At 49.8% G+C, this 15,853-nt stretch overlaps 2 protein-coding genes across 6 annotated transcripts in view; both read left to right on the top strand.

Moving 5' to 3' along the window:
• Positions 1–15,853, top strand: part of KIF2C (kinesin family member 2C) — a 425,302-nt gene that overhangs the window by 362,234 nt on the left and 47,215 nt on the right. The gene's annotated exons all lie outside the window — the stretch shown is intronic.
• Positions 1–15,853, top strand: part of ERI3 (ERI1 exoribonuclease family member 3) — a 135,124-nt gene that overhangs the window by 86,561 nt on the left and 32,710 nt on the right. For all 5 annotated transcript variants that reach the window (XM_068199144.1, XM_068199141.1, XM_068199143.1 and 2 more), the window contains exon 7: positions 6,515–6,614. In XM_068199144.1, coding sequence (XP_068055245.1) covers positions 6,515–6,614 — 100 coding nt within the window. The remainder of the gene's footprint in view (positions 1–6,514; positions 6,615–15,853) is intronic.

Below are 15,853 nucleotides of genomic sequence, written 5' to 3'. Positions count from 1 at the left end.
GATGCTGTACCTGGTCAGTCTGGAGACCCCTCTCGCCACTCCGTTTGTAAAAATTAAATGCCTCTTGTTAGTGGTGCAGCAGGGATCTCTAATATGTGCAGACAGAAAGGCAGGGATGGATGGAGTTGGTGTCAGGGCAGCAATTGCTTATCGTGCCTTATCTGGGAATATGAAACTGTATTGCATGACATCCAGAGGCAGGCTGAATAGATATGCCAATTCATCTCGAGCCCGGGCTTTGACAAGCTAGACTGCCCTTGTTGAAAGGCATCAGTCAAACAAGAGCTGCTGGCTGCTTTTCCCTTTTTTATACTTTCTCTCGCTCCCGCGCTCCCTCTCCGTCTCTCGCCGCCTCCCCTCCCTCCACCTCTTTTTTCTAAGCTTTTTCCACACAAAATTGAAAAGCTTTGGAAATAATAATAATAAAAGCCCCCCAAACTAATACCGTTTTAAGTACACCCCCCTCCCTCCCCAAATGGGATTGATAAGGAACCCCAGTGTATGAAGGCATGTTTAGATAACATTGAGAATATTATAGCGAGTGAGAGAAAGTAGGGGGAAAAGCTTCCTGCCGCGTCTAAGCCGGGAAAGGCGACGGCACCCTGGCTAATACGAGTGTTTAATATTTGATGTGTTGGGATAAAGCAGGATCACCTTCGAATTGAATTGAGTGTCAGAATGAGAATCTATTACTGAAATTCTTGTGTGATTTGACAGCAAAGCAGACGATGTTATTCTTCACTAGTTACCGCAATCTTCTCCCCTACATCACTTAAATATTTTTTTCTTTGCTTGAGTAAACACACATTATCCTTTTTTTCCACCTCCCTTTCCTTTTTTGTCTCCCTCTTTTATACCTATTTTTTTATTTATTTTCTTCTTAAATCAAACCTGCCTTTCACAGGGCTGATGGAGTAGATTGTTATTTCTTTATTTGTCCTATTAAATGGAATTCCTGATCATTTAATCCTGCTTTTGTAAGTGATTTTAAAATACTTGAAAAGCTGTGAATGTGGCAACACTTCTGACTAAACTGCTTAAAAGGAACACTTTACACCTGGGCTTAGCTCCTGCCTCCTGACAACCAGCGAGGGTAGCAGGCTCCAGCACTGCCGGAGCCATCCCGGGCTCCGTGCCTCCATCCTACCAGGCAAGCTTTCCTCTGTGCCTTCCCTCTGACAGAGGAGTTCTGCTGTTGTCAGCTGTGGCTTGGCAAGCTTATTCATTACCTGACTCTTCTTTAATTGCATTCAGCCCTGTTCAGGAGCCTCCAACTAAATGATTTGGCGGTGGGGTCAGCTCCTCAGTGGTGTTACATTTGCCTCATATCGTGCTGGTAAATTTGCATGGCAAGAAATTACAGCAAGAAATGTCCACCTCCCATTCCTGGACTGGCTTGAAATTAAAATGAGAACACTCTGGAACCTCCAGTGTCCTGGGTGCTATTCAAGGATGTCCTGCAAGACAGTCCCAGCCCCAAAACCTTACAGTCACTAAAAACATTTCAAACTACGTTTAAAAGCCCACTTAGTCATAGACATGACCTCTTTTTTCTTCCCACCATACTAGGTAATATAAAACCTTGACACCTCATTGTGGCAGCCGTGGGATAAGGACAGTTAGATGGGAAATGCTTATTTTGGGTGGATGCAGTGCACAGTTGACATGACAGGAGGAGGAAGATGATTTTGCTGTTCCAAAGACATTTTCTCCTTTGCAGAAATGTCAGGGGGTCCACCTTCAATCGTTAGGCAGCTGTTCCCAGCCTGGTCCTGGGGGAGCACAGCTGGTACCTGCTGCTTGCCTAAGCTAAGGGCAGCTGGGAGTTCTCACACCTTCTTTCTGTGTATTTAAAACCATGTATATTTCATGTGTCATTTTGAAATTCTTAATGGAGATTTTCAGCAAAACCCACTACTTTTTATATTCCTTAGTACCCACCCTTCAGCATCTTCTCAGACTGCTTAAGCCCCTTTGCTCCTGGGAGGATTTTTTCCGAAAGGAAATATTTTCTCCCTTCCTGAAAGTCTCTGTATTAATATTAAAATTACAATTAGCAGATGAAACACAGCATTTAAAACCTCTTGGTAGGACATGTAAAATAAAATGACAGTTTCCCAGCTGGTCAGGGCAGGACACTGCCAGTCCTGCAGTTCTTGCTGCTGTGGTTTGTGAACATGCTCATGCCATTGCAAAGCACAAAGGTCCTCTTCCCTCCTGCCCTTCAGCTAAAGCATCCAGTGATGCAATGCCAGCAGCTGTAGGGGAGGGCAGAGGGGCCAGGGGCTGGCCAGCAGGTCACAGCATGGACACGTGTGGAAAGAACAAGGCTGACTCTGCCGACATCAGCGCTTTGCCCTAGCAGAGCTCCGGCAGCTCTGTGAGGACCAGCTCCGTTCCTCCCTCTGCATTTGGGGAGGATTTGTGGGGCTCCCTTATTCTGACTTCTGAACAGGTGGCTGTTTATATGCTGTGGGGTGTTTAATTTTGCCTTAGTTTGACTGCCGAACACCGGTTTTTGTGAAGTGTGCTGGGCACTTCCCCATAAATAAATGATGGAGCGTTATTCAGTCCACCTGGATCAATGCATCAGCTTGACAAGTTCCAATTCTGGGAATTTTCTGATCCCCTAGAACATCTTCTCTGCAGATGTGCTGCTTATAATCCATGGTGTGCAGCCTAAACAAACTCCAGAGAGCAGCACGTCAGGACCCAGCTGTGTTGGTGCTGTTGCCTTGCCGGCCCCAGTGCTGCTGGGGATGGGTGCTGATGTGCACTGGGATTGCAGCAAGGGCAGGTGAGCCAAACTCTGTGCCAAACTGCACAAGAACCACCACCATGGGATTGCCCAGCCTCACTGGCACACCCTCTGTGCCAGCACAGGGGACCATCTTTGTACCCCAGTGCTGTCAGAAATAGGAGACAGAGCTCTTGTTTCGGTCTCTTTGCAATCTGAGGCAGATGGGTCATAGCTACTGGGAAGGTTTGTGACCTGGTACAAGAGGAGGTTGGTTTCAGACCTTTTTTTGCTCTGTTATAAAGCCAGCCTCAGATGCTGTGATTCTGTGCATGCATCATCTCCATGCCCCATGTTTTATCCCCACTTCTGGTTTTTGGATTTTCTGCAGGATATGTGGGCTGCAGGTTACCTAATGACCTACCTCCCCACACCAGCACTTGTTTAACAAGGTGTGGATTATCCGTGGTGCTTGCTCCATGCATGGAAACACAGTATGTTCCTAATCTCCTGCTGCTATTAGCTCACATTTATCACAGGAATATCTGCTTACCTTTGATTCGAGATCCCTCCGTCAGGGACCCTGGGCGGTATTTGTCTGTGAACTGCTGTGTATGCCTATGGGATTGCATAAGTAAATAAATATAATTAATAATCATCTGACTTCCAAGCAGCATTGGCAGGGAGGTAAAGTAGCCTTCATAGGATTACAAACAAAATCAGGAAAAAAAGAAACCTTTCTCGGAGATGTTATGAATGAAATTAATTGTATTCAGACTGCTTGAAAATTATTCTGTAAACAGTGTTCAAGTGGTTTTTAGCAGATCAGAAACACTGAGTTTCTCTCTAAATTGGAATTTTGGCCAGAACCATTTAAAAACTGATTTTTTAAAATATGCCTGCATTTTTATCAATTAAAATGCAGATAAAAATAAAAAACCACTGGGTCTTGGCCCTGCTTCAGTGTCTGACCTAAAAGGGAGCAACCCAGTCTCTGCAACACTAAGACTGAACCAGAGGGAGGAATGAAGCAATGTAGTTTCCTCACAGGAAGGGTTTCTTGGCTTTTTAAAAAATCCTTTGGCTTACAAGCGAGCCAGGGGAACCTCAGACTTTCTCACAGTTTGCCACAGGGATAAGCACTGAAGGGACAGGGGTCTGTGCCACTGCTGGTGGCTGTGCGGTCACAGAGCTGGCAGGAAAGTGGCTGACACCAGTGTCCCAGCAGCTCCAGTGAGCCAGCAGCCACAGCCACCCCTGCAGGCTGGGTACCCCTGGTGTTGGGGAGCCACCGGCGCTTTCTGCCTCGCTTTAACAGTCAGAGGAAGAACTTTCCTGTTTAAAGATTAAACGTTGTCTTTAAATATTAAACAGCAAAGCTTCTTGCTCTTGATTGTGTGGCTGCTGCCAGCAGGCGGCTCAGAATTGCCACTTTTAATTAAAAAACTTTATTTTCCAGCGCAGCCCAGCAGTGACTCCTCCTCTCGGCCAGCGGTGGCTGACCTCTCCCCTGCCTTCATCCCCGCTGCCTGCGCTTCCCTCTGCCTGCAGCAGTGATCGTCCCTGCCAGCCCCTGAGTGTGAGCAGCCTTGTCTGGGACTGATCAATGCCCCTGGCACTTCCTTCCAAAACCCCAGGAAAAACAATTAAAACCCGATCGATCCTGCAGGCAGCTTTGAATATGCATAAGTGCACACTTGACCTTCAGTGGTCAGGCCAACTTCCACCCCAGCTGCTTAGGTAGTTTGCTCAGGTATTGCGGCTGTACCGAATGACCTTGATCGGGAAAGCAGAACGCGATGCAGAGATGGGCCCGGTGCTGATCCGGGGGCTGGGGCACGTGCTGCCAGCTCCCTGCTGCTGCTGCTGCTGCTGCAGAGCCAGGGGAGGCAGGCTGAGCCTGGCAGTAGCACCCAGCTGCCAGGAGTTTTCCAGAGCTGTCCCCGTGGCTTTCCTGGGTCCTGCCAGCATCCTGCTGTGCTCCCTCAGTTGCTTCTGGCCAGAGTCCAAGGGATGTCTGGGCTGGGAAGGCAGCCTGCGATACAGTAGCTCCCTGGGCAGGGACACCTCTGGTCCTTCCCCATCTGGGGATACCGCTTCCCCAGGGATGGCCCCCACTGCTATCAAGCTACTGGAGCTGAGCATGGGAGCCTTCCTATGTTCTGCCTGGGTTTGCTCTGTGGGATGGAGCCCAGGAGAGGGAACAACACGTGGCACCGCTTCTGCCACCCGGAAGCTGGGTGGCAGGGTCCCATCCTGCACCCCAACCTCTGGCTCTCCCCACCCCGTGGCTGGCTGGCCTGCATCGTGATCATGGCAGGGAACATACCAGAGCGTGTTTGTCAAAGGCGAAGGAAATCTCCCCGTTGTGTACACAAAGTGTAATTTCAGTGAATTATGCATAGACTTAATTAGGAGTTTTAATTGCTAATCATCTCCCAACAGGATTAGCAATGCTGTCTATTAATTATCTGTGAAGTCCTCTGTTTTGCTAAGGCAGGAGTAACAAAGCAGCATGAATGGCTACATGGGCCACTAATAAATTAACTCCCCCAAGCCCCGTGGCTCCCAGGGGGCTGCCAGCAGACGGGGCTGCGCAGGGGGTGGACCTGCCCGCTCTAGACAGAGCAGCAGGTAGCAGGAAAGAGGGGCTGGCAGGAGGTCCCAGCAGCAGGTAGGTGGCTGGTGGGCTGGTGGGTAACCCAGCTCTCAGCTCTGGTAACCCAGTTCATCACCATTCCTGCAGCAGAGAGCATCTCCCTGGCATTTGCAGCCTGCGGAGGGTGTTGGCAATGCCTGCCACACTGTGGCTGCGGTTAGCGATGATCCCCCGCTGCAGGAGGGAGATAGGGGCTGCTGGATTGACCTGATCTCATCTAGGGACAATGGCCCTCACGGCAGCAAAGATAGCGCCAGCATGAGCGACGCTAAGCCCACGCACCCTTCTTACTGCTCACAATGCGTTCTGAGCTTAATTCCTCAAGATGAAGAAGATACGTGGCTGTCAGGCTGTAATTACAGCCGTGCGTGTGACATGGAGGCCTGGCTGCTTTTATGTTTGCATTGTCCAGTGGGTTTTTGTGCTGCTGGGGCTCCCTGAAAGCCCTGATCCTCCTGGAAGCCCTGCCAGGGGATGCTGTGGGTATGAAGCAGGCTGCCTCCAGCCAGGCTGCAGGCTCTGTGCAGTGGGGTGAGCAGTGCTGGCTCCCAGTAGGATTTGTCCCAGTGATGGAGGGAACCGAGGCAACTGGGGCCTGGGGGTGGAAAGGAGAGGGAACTGGGAGGGCTGTGCTTGCCAGAAGAGAAGGGGCCTGCTGGCCAGGCCAGCCTGGGCATGAACACCCCTTTCCAAACTCCCTGACCCCTGTTGGCAGCCCTGTTAAGGCAGGAATTAGTGGATGTTTTTGGAGCAACTAAGGGACATAGGGGATGAACTTACAGCCCCTGGCTTGCCCCCCACAGCATGGCAAAGGTGGCCTTGAGTGATGCAAACCCCTCCGTCACAAGGGTTGCCATGTGTACAGGACACCACCAGAGGCTCTGAACACCTCTAAGGAGAATCAGGTGAGACAGAGCAGGATGAGAGTGCTTTGTGTGGGCAATTCCAGAAGAGCTGTGGCGAGGGTGATGTGCGGATGCCCACTGAACGTGGTGAACACAGACACACACCGGCCCCTGAACACAGACCCACTCCAGCCCCAGGAGCAGTCAGACCTGGGCAAGTACAGATCATGCCTGCACATGGGCTGTGTCTGACCCTCTGCTTCTCTCTTCCAGGCGTACAGCTTTGCCATGGGGAGTTGGCCAAAGAACGGGCTCTTAGACATGAACAAAGGACTGAACCTACAGCACATAGGGAGGCCTCACAGCGGGATAGGTGAGTGATGCTGCCCCGTGCCATTTCCATCTCCACAGCTGCCGCTCCGAGTGTGTGGGACATGCCTCAGCTCTAAGACATTGTCCGGTCTGGAGTGCTGAGAACAAGCCAAAGGGCTGAAGAGTCCCCAGCTGGTGGAAGGGATGAAGATGTGTCAGGGCAGAATGGGCACGTGGATGATTTCTCTGTCCTTTGCACATGCCAGTGTGCCAGACACACCTGCCTGTCCCTCTGGCTGGGGAGCTGCTTCCCTCCTAGACTGCTCTAGCAGTGCTTGGGTTAAGGTTGGATGTGGTCAGCACTAGGTGCCTGGAGGACAGCGCAAGGCTCCCCAGGCTGGGTGGGATGCTCTCCCTGTTGGACCAATCCTCCAGTTGCTCTGGATGCTGCAGTCCTTGGAAAGAAGGCTGTGCTGCCTGGCTTGGGACGTGGCTGGAAACACACTGCAGAGCAAAGGTGCGTGATCCCAGCTGGCAAACTGAATCATCATCCTGTTTGTTAACACATATGATGAGTTTCATGGTCCTGCAGCATGCTCCAAGATAAAGTGATCAACAGTGCTCTGAGATAAACAGTGGCAGAGTTCCATGTATCCCCCAACTCCTCTGCACCAGGGATCAAAGTGATATGAGGGAGACCTGGCCCAGGACACTGAGGCCTTATATCTGCCTGCTGCTTAACACTGGGGATGCAGAGCTGGTACAGCAGCAGGCTGTGGTACAGGCAGGAGCTCAGATTTACTGCTATAGACAGGGCTGTGACTCAGGGCTGCATCACTCTTGTCTCTCTTGTTTCTCTGTGGAGCAGTAGATCACCTCTTGGAGACCAGTGGTCAGGTATTTTCTCTGCCTCCTAGCCCTTCATCCACAGTGACTTTTGAGCATTAATGTTTGCAAGGAGGTAAGATTTACTTGGAAAAGTCACTGGCTACCTAGGCCTTGAAGAGGCTGTTTAATATTGTTTCAAGACTCTAACCATTAAACTCTCCAATCAATCCAAGTTAAGGAGATGAATTATTTAAAGCTCACCAGCTTTTAATTAGCAGGGTCCTTTTGAACTATGGATCTGGTTGCATTATTGACAGAGGTAGCATTAAAATTTGCTTCCCTGCCTGGGAGCAGATTTGCCTGGACTGTGTGCCATGTTGGGAGGATCATGGGGAGGGAGCAGGAACTGCAGGAGTTGTGTGTGTATGTCCTGCTCTGGGGACTTGGGCTTTTTCTGGGGTTTCCTAGTAGATGCAGAGTTGGTTTCTGCCTCATCATTCCTCATTTTATTTGTGTGATGAGCTCTCTTGTTGCTGTCATCTCTTTCTCCAACAAAGTGTCCCCATTCTCTGGAGTATCATCTGTCTGCTTTTGGTTTCAGCCCCTTTATCTCAGTACTGTTGTCTTGCAGAGGTGTGACTCCTCTGCCTGACAGAGTTCAGAGATTTGCTGTTCATGTCCTTCACCATTCCAGTCCTTTAGGAGAGTTTTGCCAAACTCCCTCTGTGGAGGAGCTACAGGGTGAGCCATGGGCTAATTGCCCATGGAAAGCGAGACCCAGGACCCAAGCTCCCTTCTTGCAGCACTCCATCCCAATGGCAAACCTGCCTTTCCCACACTGCTTGGAAGGGGTTTACATCCTCCCCGTGAAGGATGCCAGGCCAGCAGTGTGACAGTCTCCGTCTCCTTGGTACTACCAGTGGTGCACGTGTGCCCTGTGTGTTACAGGCTGCTGGCTGCTCCATTTGGGCTGGCTCCAGAGCAGATCTGTCCTGGATGTCTGCAATGCTCTGACTGTCTGCAGAGGTGGTAGCTGCTGGCACCATGCGCCTGGTGGCTTTACCGCAGGCTGAGTACCGCAGAGGGAGCTGGAGTTGGGGAGAAGAACTCCTCCTCCCAGCCAGCTTGGCACCACCAGGCACAGCTGCTGTCAGGGCTGCTGGCTTCATGGCTTCTTGCCCTGTGTCCCTCTGGGAGAAGGCTTGGGGCAATGCTGGTGTCTACAGACATGCCTTGCCTGGCATTTTTCAAAGAAACAGCTTCCTGGCTTTCAGGCCACTTCATTTCCCAGCCTGGCCTAGGCATGGATCAGGTGTTAATTCTAGTGACAGCCCAAGAGGTTCTCAAGCCAAGGGCTGAGGAGGGACTGCTCACTGCAGAGACAGCCTGGCTTGCTTGGGTCCAGCATTGCTGCCTCATCCTGGAGACAGTGTCAGTCCTCCACAGCCAAATCCTTCCATATTGGCCACTGGGACTGGGCATAGTCATCCCAGTTGCTGATGGTCACCCTGCAGCCTCAACAGTCCTTGCCTCTCTCTTCTTCATGCTTTTAACTGCCCATGCATCAGGGTTGTGAGGAGCCATCCATCCCTTTCCCTGCTGCCTTTCCTTTCCTCTGTGACTGTAAGGAGCCTTGATCCCAACACAGCCCTACTTCCCAGCTGAATAAAGGACTGCAGCCTCTTGCTGCCCACAGTGAGACAAGGAGCTGCTGGCTGTGGATCTGGGGATGGGCCCATGTCATCTAGAGCCTCCCTTCCCTTCGTGCTCAGCCATGGAGTGCAGCCGTGTTGAGGGAATATTTGGGAGCTGAGAGGAGGCTTCCTGGGTCATCTAAGGGGGGGGTCAGCCTCTGATTTTCATGGCCCTCATGGATCACTGATGGCCAAAAATCTGCAAACCAAAGAGGACTGAAAAGGGAGCATCAAGGAGATTTGATAGCCAGTCTCCACAGTTTCAGTGGTAGCATAAAGTGTGAGAGTGTCTGTGCAGCTCCTTTCCTGGCAGTCTGGGGAGCCTCAGCACGTTTATGCAGGAATGCACAACACGGATGTTTCCCTTCAAATCTGACAAAAAAATTGCAGTGGATAGCCACTTGTTTTTGCAAACAATTTGCGAGGAATTTTGCCGTCTTGCCTGATGGATTCTGTATTGCTTTGTTTTCAAATCACTCTCTGTTTCACTGTCTCAGCAGGTATCTGTTCCAAATTCCTGTACCTGACATGCTCTGTGACCAGTCCTGCTCTATGCTTCATCTTCGTTCCTTCACTGTGTTCAATATCTGCAGAGTTCAGGGTGCTTGACACCCTGCAGGGCCAAGGCCAGATTCTGGATGGGAACCACCTTTAGCATCCAGTGGATACAGGCAGGATGGGCTCGTGCTGGAGCACAGTGGAGTCTCCCTACATCCCCTGGAACACACAGCTGCACATACAGCAAGCTGCTGCACAGAGCTCATGTTCTGGCTTTTGTCTGGCTTCTATTCATGAGCAAGTGAGCTGCAAAGCTTATGGAGGGGTTAGAAGAGTGATTTGTGTTCCCAAATACACCAAAATGTATCTGCATACACTGCAAATACAGCTGTCTTGGGGTGGGATGGGTGCAGGTCTGGTGCCATTGTGTTCTTGAGAGGGAAAAGGCAAAGGAAGAGGGAAAATGTAAATATTTCAGGATAAGGAGATAGAAAAGTCCTGCTCCAGAGGGTTTGGATGCAGGAATTCCTTGGGAGATCAGAAAAGAGCAAAAGGGGTATGAAGCCTATTCTTTCATGCCCTCTCTCAGGTTGATGTTTCAGCTCTAAGGATTCCTTCTGGGCTGAATGTGTCCCTGGAGACTAGAGGGGATATTTTTATGCAATTTCTATCTCTTCTCTAACACAGGTTAGATGTGGCAGCTCCAGTGTGGGCTGTAGAATCTTGGGGTGAGGAACTTCTCTTTGTCTGCTGTTTTCTTGGCCCTCAGCAAAATGAAGTTGAGTCTTGCCAAGAAGTTACTCAGTCTTACATATATGGGGACATTGCCATTCTTAACACATGTGTTTGAGGCGGTGCTTGCCAAAAACAAGCTGCAGCTTTTAATGGGAGTCTTGGCACTTGCACGCAAAGGCCAGCATTCACAGCCTCCACACCAGTGGAGCTGGGTACCTGTGTTGGGGTGTCTCTGCTGAGAATCAGAGACTCATACAAATCAGAAGGATTAAAATCTCAGGTTTTAGTTGAGATTTAAATCAGACAGCAGATCACCTACATTCAGAAATTGTTTTTCTTCTGGTTTTGCTTTTTTTTAAATCTGTTTCCCTGAAAAAAAGGTCAAATTTTACTGAACAGCACCTATCAAACCAAGTGCAGCTTTCCTTGCTACTGCCTAATTGTTAAGTCTGGTTATTATTTTACTCATCCAATATTCTATTTTTGCTACATTTATTTTTATTGATTATGTAACATAATATGCCTTCAGTCTTAGTTTTTAAATATTTTTTACATTAGAAAAACAGTGAATTACTGTTTGTTCTTGAAGAGTTGGTGATTAAATTATTACTCATGATTGCTCTTTTGGATGAAAACTGTAATACCATGCTAAAGTACCTGAGCGGTAGTTTGGATTGATTTTATTAGGAAAATCCTCTTTCCCTTGCAAATATTCACTATTGAAGGAAATTTAAATTTCAGAATACTTTTTAGGTAAAAAAAAAAAACCCTGGTACATTAAACCAAAGCAAGAAGTGATCAGTGAGCTGGAGGAATGTTTCTGGAAACCAGCCTTTCAAGGTGTTAGAATTAGTACTTCTCATCCTCTCTCACCTTGGTTGGTTGGTTTGTTTGTCTGTCTTCACTGATTATAGAAAGATAAAAGACAAACCTTTTCTATTTTCAATCCTTTGTTGTTTCTCAGCTCTGAACTAGCCAGTTCTTGAACTGAAAATACACCAAAACCAGCAAAAAACTTCCAAAACTGCAAAAGTAGCAGCTCCTACTGGGAAAGTTTTATTCTCCTTTGTCAGCTCTGCTTCCCTCTCCAGTGCATTGACTGTCTTTAAAACATTACTCTTTGCTACTGATCTTTTTTGATTCTAATTGAATGTAATTGAATCTTTAAAGTTTAGGTTTTAGCCCATACATTATTTTGATTTTAGATTTAGATGTGTCTGGTTTGCGGTTTGTTTGGGTTTTACTTTTCTTTTTAGGAGAAAGACAGTAACTAGGCTGCTGTGTCTCTTGCTAGTGAACCCTCAGTACCCATCCCAGGTGACCAGGAGATCTAGCCCCATAGTAGCACCCATCTTGACACGGTGCCCTCACTGGGCTGTTTTATACCAGCTGTCATAACCCTGTGAGCTCTGAGCCTGTGCACAGATGGCTTCATCATCTTCCCTGTGGCACAGTTCCTTGCCGGGGCGGTGCCTTGCTCCCTCTGTGGGGGGATCTCTGCCCATGCCAAACAGAAAAGCCCCACCTGCCTGGGCAGGTCAGCAGCCCATGCGGTGAGCGACCCAGCAAGCCACCGTGCCTTCCTGCCTCCATCTCTCTCTTTTCATTTACTGATTGGAAATCTCGGAAGGTTAGGGTGTGATATTGTTCCTGATCCAGAGCATTAATTAGGCCTCGGAAAGAAGAAGAGGAATTGCGTGTTTTTAACAGTGAGGTTAATGGGATGCTCGCAGAGTAGACAGTTTTAATGAGCTTCAACTCGATGTGCAGTGAGTTTACTCTTTGTGTTAAAAGGGTCACACTGCAGTAGTTTGATGTGGATTGTCTCCTGGCCCCCAGTGTCATAGGTGAGCGTCTGTCAGAGTCCAGTCAGAGCGCATTTACTTAGTGACACGATTCTAATTAACTACGTCGAGCTGCCACCGCCGCGGGGAGCCGGGGCAGCGCCTGCCAGGGTGCCTCCTGCCCGGCAGAGCCATCGCTCTCTCCGCCGCCCTGGCTCGGTGGCGCTGGACTGCTCCCCACGCTGACACCGAAGGAGAGGGTGGGGAGGGCCGCGCTCGCCGAGCGCGGTGGCAGGTGACGGGCCACCCGCCGTAATGGGGGCCTTGGGCTGTCAGCGCCTGCTCTCCCCTCTGGAGCTTGGCGGGGGCGGATGAGGCTGTGCATCACCCTGCAAGGTGCTGGAGGTGTGTGGTCCTGGCAGCTCGCTGGCCTTATTTCCGCCTGCTCTCACTCTTCCCTGTTTTTCTTCCCTGTCTTTCCTGCCTCTCCCAGCACCTGTGGGATCCTCGGTCATCCTTGGTGCCCACCTGCCTCCCCTGCATCAGGGCAAGGGGAACAAGGAGGTGGACAGCGTTTTGTGGAACTTCATGTTTTTGACTATTTTTCATCCCACCCCATGTGGCAGAGCCAGTCCCACTATCCTGGTCCGTCCCAGGGTGTGGGACAAGCCCCAGAGAACCTTGTGCTCCCCCCGAGCAGGCATACCCCATTCCTTTTGAGCTCTTTGCTTCTCAGCAGAGGTGACACTTGCACAGCACCATCCTTCTGCTGAGGGATCCTGAGAGGGAGAGCTGAGAATGGAGTTCACTCCTGTGGAATGGGGCACTGCCCTGCACACAGTGGCCCCTGCTCAAGGCAGAAGGGGAAGGACTCTGAATTAAATAATTAAAGGAGACTTAAGTAAAAATCAACAGAAATGTCACCAAATGAGCAGTGTCATTTTAAATTAGCGCTCATAAAGGTCAGGCAGATCCAGAACAGGTGGAGTGGCTGCGTGCTGGGTGTCGCAGCCAGGCGGCGTGTCGCGGCACCCAGGCAGGACGCAGGGACCGGCACAGCCACCCCTTGGGCCATGGGCACAGGGACAGCACGGCTGGCGGGTGGTGAGGGGTCCTGCTGCAAGCACCGGGCCCCAAATCCCTGAGGAGCGGCAGGGAGGGAGGGCTGGCCGGGGCAGCCAGTTAGAGGACGAGCAACTGTCAGAGTCCAGTCAGAGCACATTAACGCGGTGACATGATTCTAATTAACTACCATGAGAGGTGTCACAGCTGGAAAAGCAGTGAGCAGAGACAAGCTTTTAAAAAAAGAAAAAAGCAATGTGACAGTCTTTTTTTTTTCCTCTTTTTCTTTTCTTTCTCGTTTTTTTATATATATATATATATTTTTTTTTTTTTTTTTTACTCTTGTGTGCTCTCTCCCCTCCATGTGGGAGTGGATCTAAAGATAATTAGGATGTCTGGCTGCCTGGGAACCTGAGCCGGGGCTCTTTTGCTTTCAGTCATTTAAGTTTTCGACATCTCTCTGAAGGGACTTGGTGGCACAGTGGATTACTGCGCGCCAGAGTGACAGAACACTCTTCTAATCGTAAACCCTTTTTAGAAAGGATTCTGCTCTCCCTTTTTCCCCTGGAGCAGCAGGGGGTATGTTCTGATCACTGCAGCTCTGTTCCCATACATGCTACAATGGGAAACTCAAGGTCTTTCAGCTGTTTCCTGCAGTTAACAAAGGAGGCACAGAAGAAAGAAAGGAAGGATGATTGAGTGTTTGTGTTGACTGCACTCACCCCTCCATCCTACTCTGCCAAAAGTTGGTTGTGTGCCCATCTGACCCCTGACTGCCTGACAGGGGTGTGATGGGTTTGTCACACCTTGTCCTTGGCTGGGGGCTCGAGGTCCCCAGAGAGCAGCCTTTGGAGGAAGTATGACGGCTGCAGGGACCTCAGCTGCCTGAGAAAAGTCAGGGTGCTTCCATGTGCTTCTCCCAGCCCACAGGCAGGCAGTGGCAGTGCCTGCTCCCTGGGGATGTGTGGAAGGTATGCTCGAGTCCCTCCCTTCTGGCTGGAAGCAGTCGTTACCAGTACCAGCGTTAGACTGAAGATTTAAAAGGGATTTCTGGATTGTTTGCCATGCTGCAGGGCCTGGGAGGCCCAGCTGCAAACCAGGGCAAGTCTGTCTCAAGCCTCAGATCTGGCTGATCCCCAGCATTGCCATCATCTCGGAACTGCCCTTTGATACAGCAGCGGCTCTACCCTCTTCCTCTGGCTTCTGGTTTTAGGAGTAGCAGTGGGGACTATCTCCCTTGGCAAGATTTGCTGTCCTTCCCTTCCTCCCTTCCACATATGCCAGTTGTGATCCTCAGCCCAACACCTGGCCCAATTTCTGTCCCCAGTGACAGATGAGATATCTTTCAAGTATATTTTTCATATCACACTCAACAGTTGTAATGGGAGCACTGGGAGAGACTGATGGTTTGTATTATATTTATTATATCTGCTCTGTTTTAGTGATCCGCCAGTCCCAAAAGCAGGACTGTGCAGACCTGAACTGACTTGTGCTGTATTGACCCTTGCACTGCCATGTACCCATTGCACTCCTGGCTATTTTAGTTGTCTGTGGCTGAGCCTTGCAAAATATCCCCCTCTCGCACTACTGGAACAACCCTTGCACTGCCCAAGCCCTGTCCAATATTGTGCTGGGCAGGTAGAACATCTTTGTTGGCATTTGTTCTCCTGCCCCTGTAACAGACAGCACTTCCCAAGCACCGTGATGCACCCTCTGACACAGTGAGATGTGTTAGGTGAGAAGCCCTGGAAGATCATTAACTTTCTACAGAGCTTTTTCTGTAGAAAGTAGCAACGTAAAACACCGAGTGACATTTTGATTTCCTGTAGATTCTTTTGGTGCCTTGGTGTCTCCGCAGTATGTCCCAGACGAGGCTAAATGGTAGCATGTCTTCCCTTACCTGTGAGGAGGGAAAGAGTTTCCTGTTAATGAACATAAACATCTCAGTTAAGGGCACGGATTGCCTGCCCTGCTCCACACTGGATTTTGGTGGAAGGTGTCTTTTAATGTCCTACTGTCCTGCAACAGCAGTGTCCCCAAATCTGCCTTTACGTGACTGCATCCGGGGGGAACACAGGCATGCTGTTGTCCCTTTCAGGTTAGCCCTTGTCTCCAGAGTTTGGGCATCTTTGTTGTCCCCTCTCTGTCCTCCCTAGAATGTACAGGACTGGTGAGCACTGTGGTCAGCCTTTGCAAGGAGGAGAGAGACTCCTGCCCAAGTTTTAGTAAGGATCTGCCTTTAAGGAGAGTGATGGCAGAGGTGCAGAGGGAAGGCTGTGTCAGCAAGGGACGCCAGGTTTAGAGCTGCCCCGCTTCACCTAATGAGAACCGATTGCAAGGTGCAGGAGGGCAGGGGGTAGCAGTCAGCCAGAGAGACTCCACTGCAATTTAACAAGTTTTCATTCCCCTGAGTTCCCTGATAAGACCCCCCTCGAAGTCTGTACAGGAATTCATAAGAATAGGATAATTAGGATGTTTCAAAGCTGCGACCCTCAGAGGAGTCCTTGGATTAATCTGTTTTTTCGCTTAAAGACATCTGTAACTACAATCTTTGTTTCTCTCCTCTTCTTTCCCCCCTCCTTCTTTTCCCTTCTTGTCTGTCTCTGTATCTCCTGTCAAACCGTGGCAGACGTAAATGACAAAGAAATCAGAAAGAGAGATCAATGCAGTCCAAATTAGCACTTGGAGATAGACTGTGC

This window comes from Anomalospiza imberbis, chromosome 9 (genome assembly GCF_031753505.1).
Source record: "Anomalospiza imberbis isolate Cuckoo-Finch-1a 21T00152 chromosome 9, ASM3175350v1, whole genome shotgun sequence".
NCBI classification, from domain to species: Eukaryota; Metazoa; Chordata; class Aves; order Passeriformes; family Viduidae; genus Anomalospiza; species Anomalospiza imberbis.
Note: the sequence above shows the minus strand (reverse complement) of the source record. Positions and strands in the feature narration are given on the sequence as shown.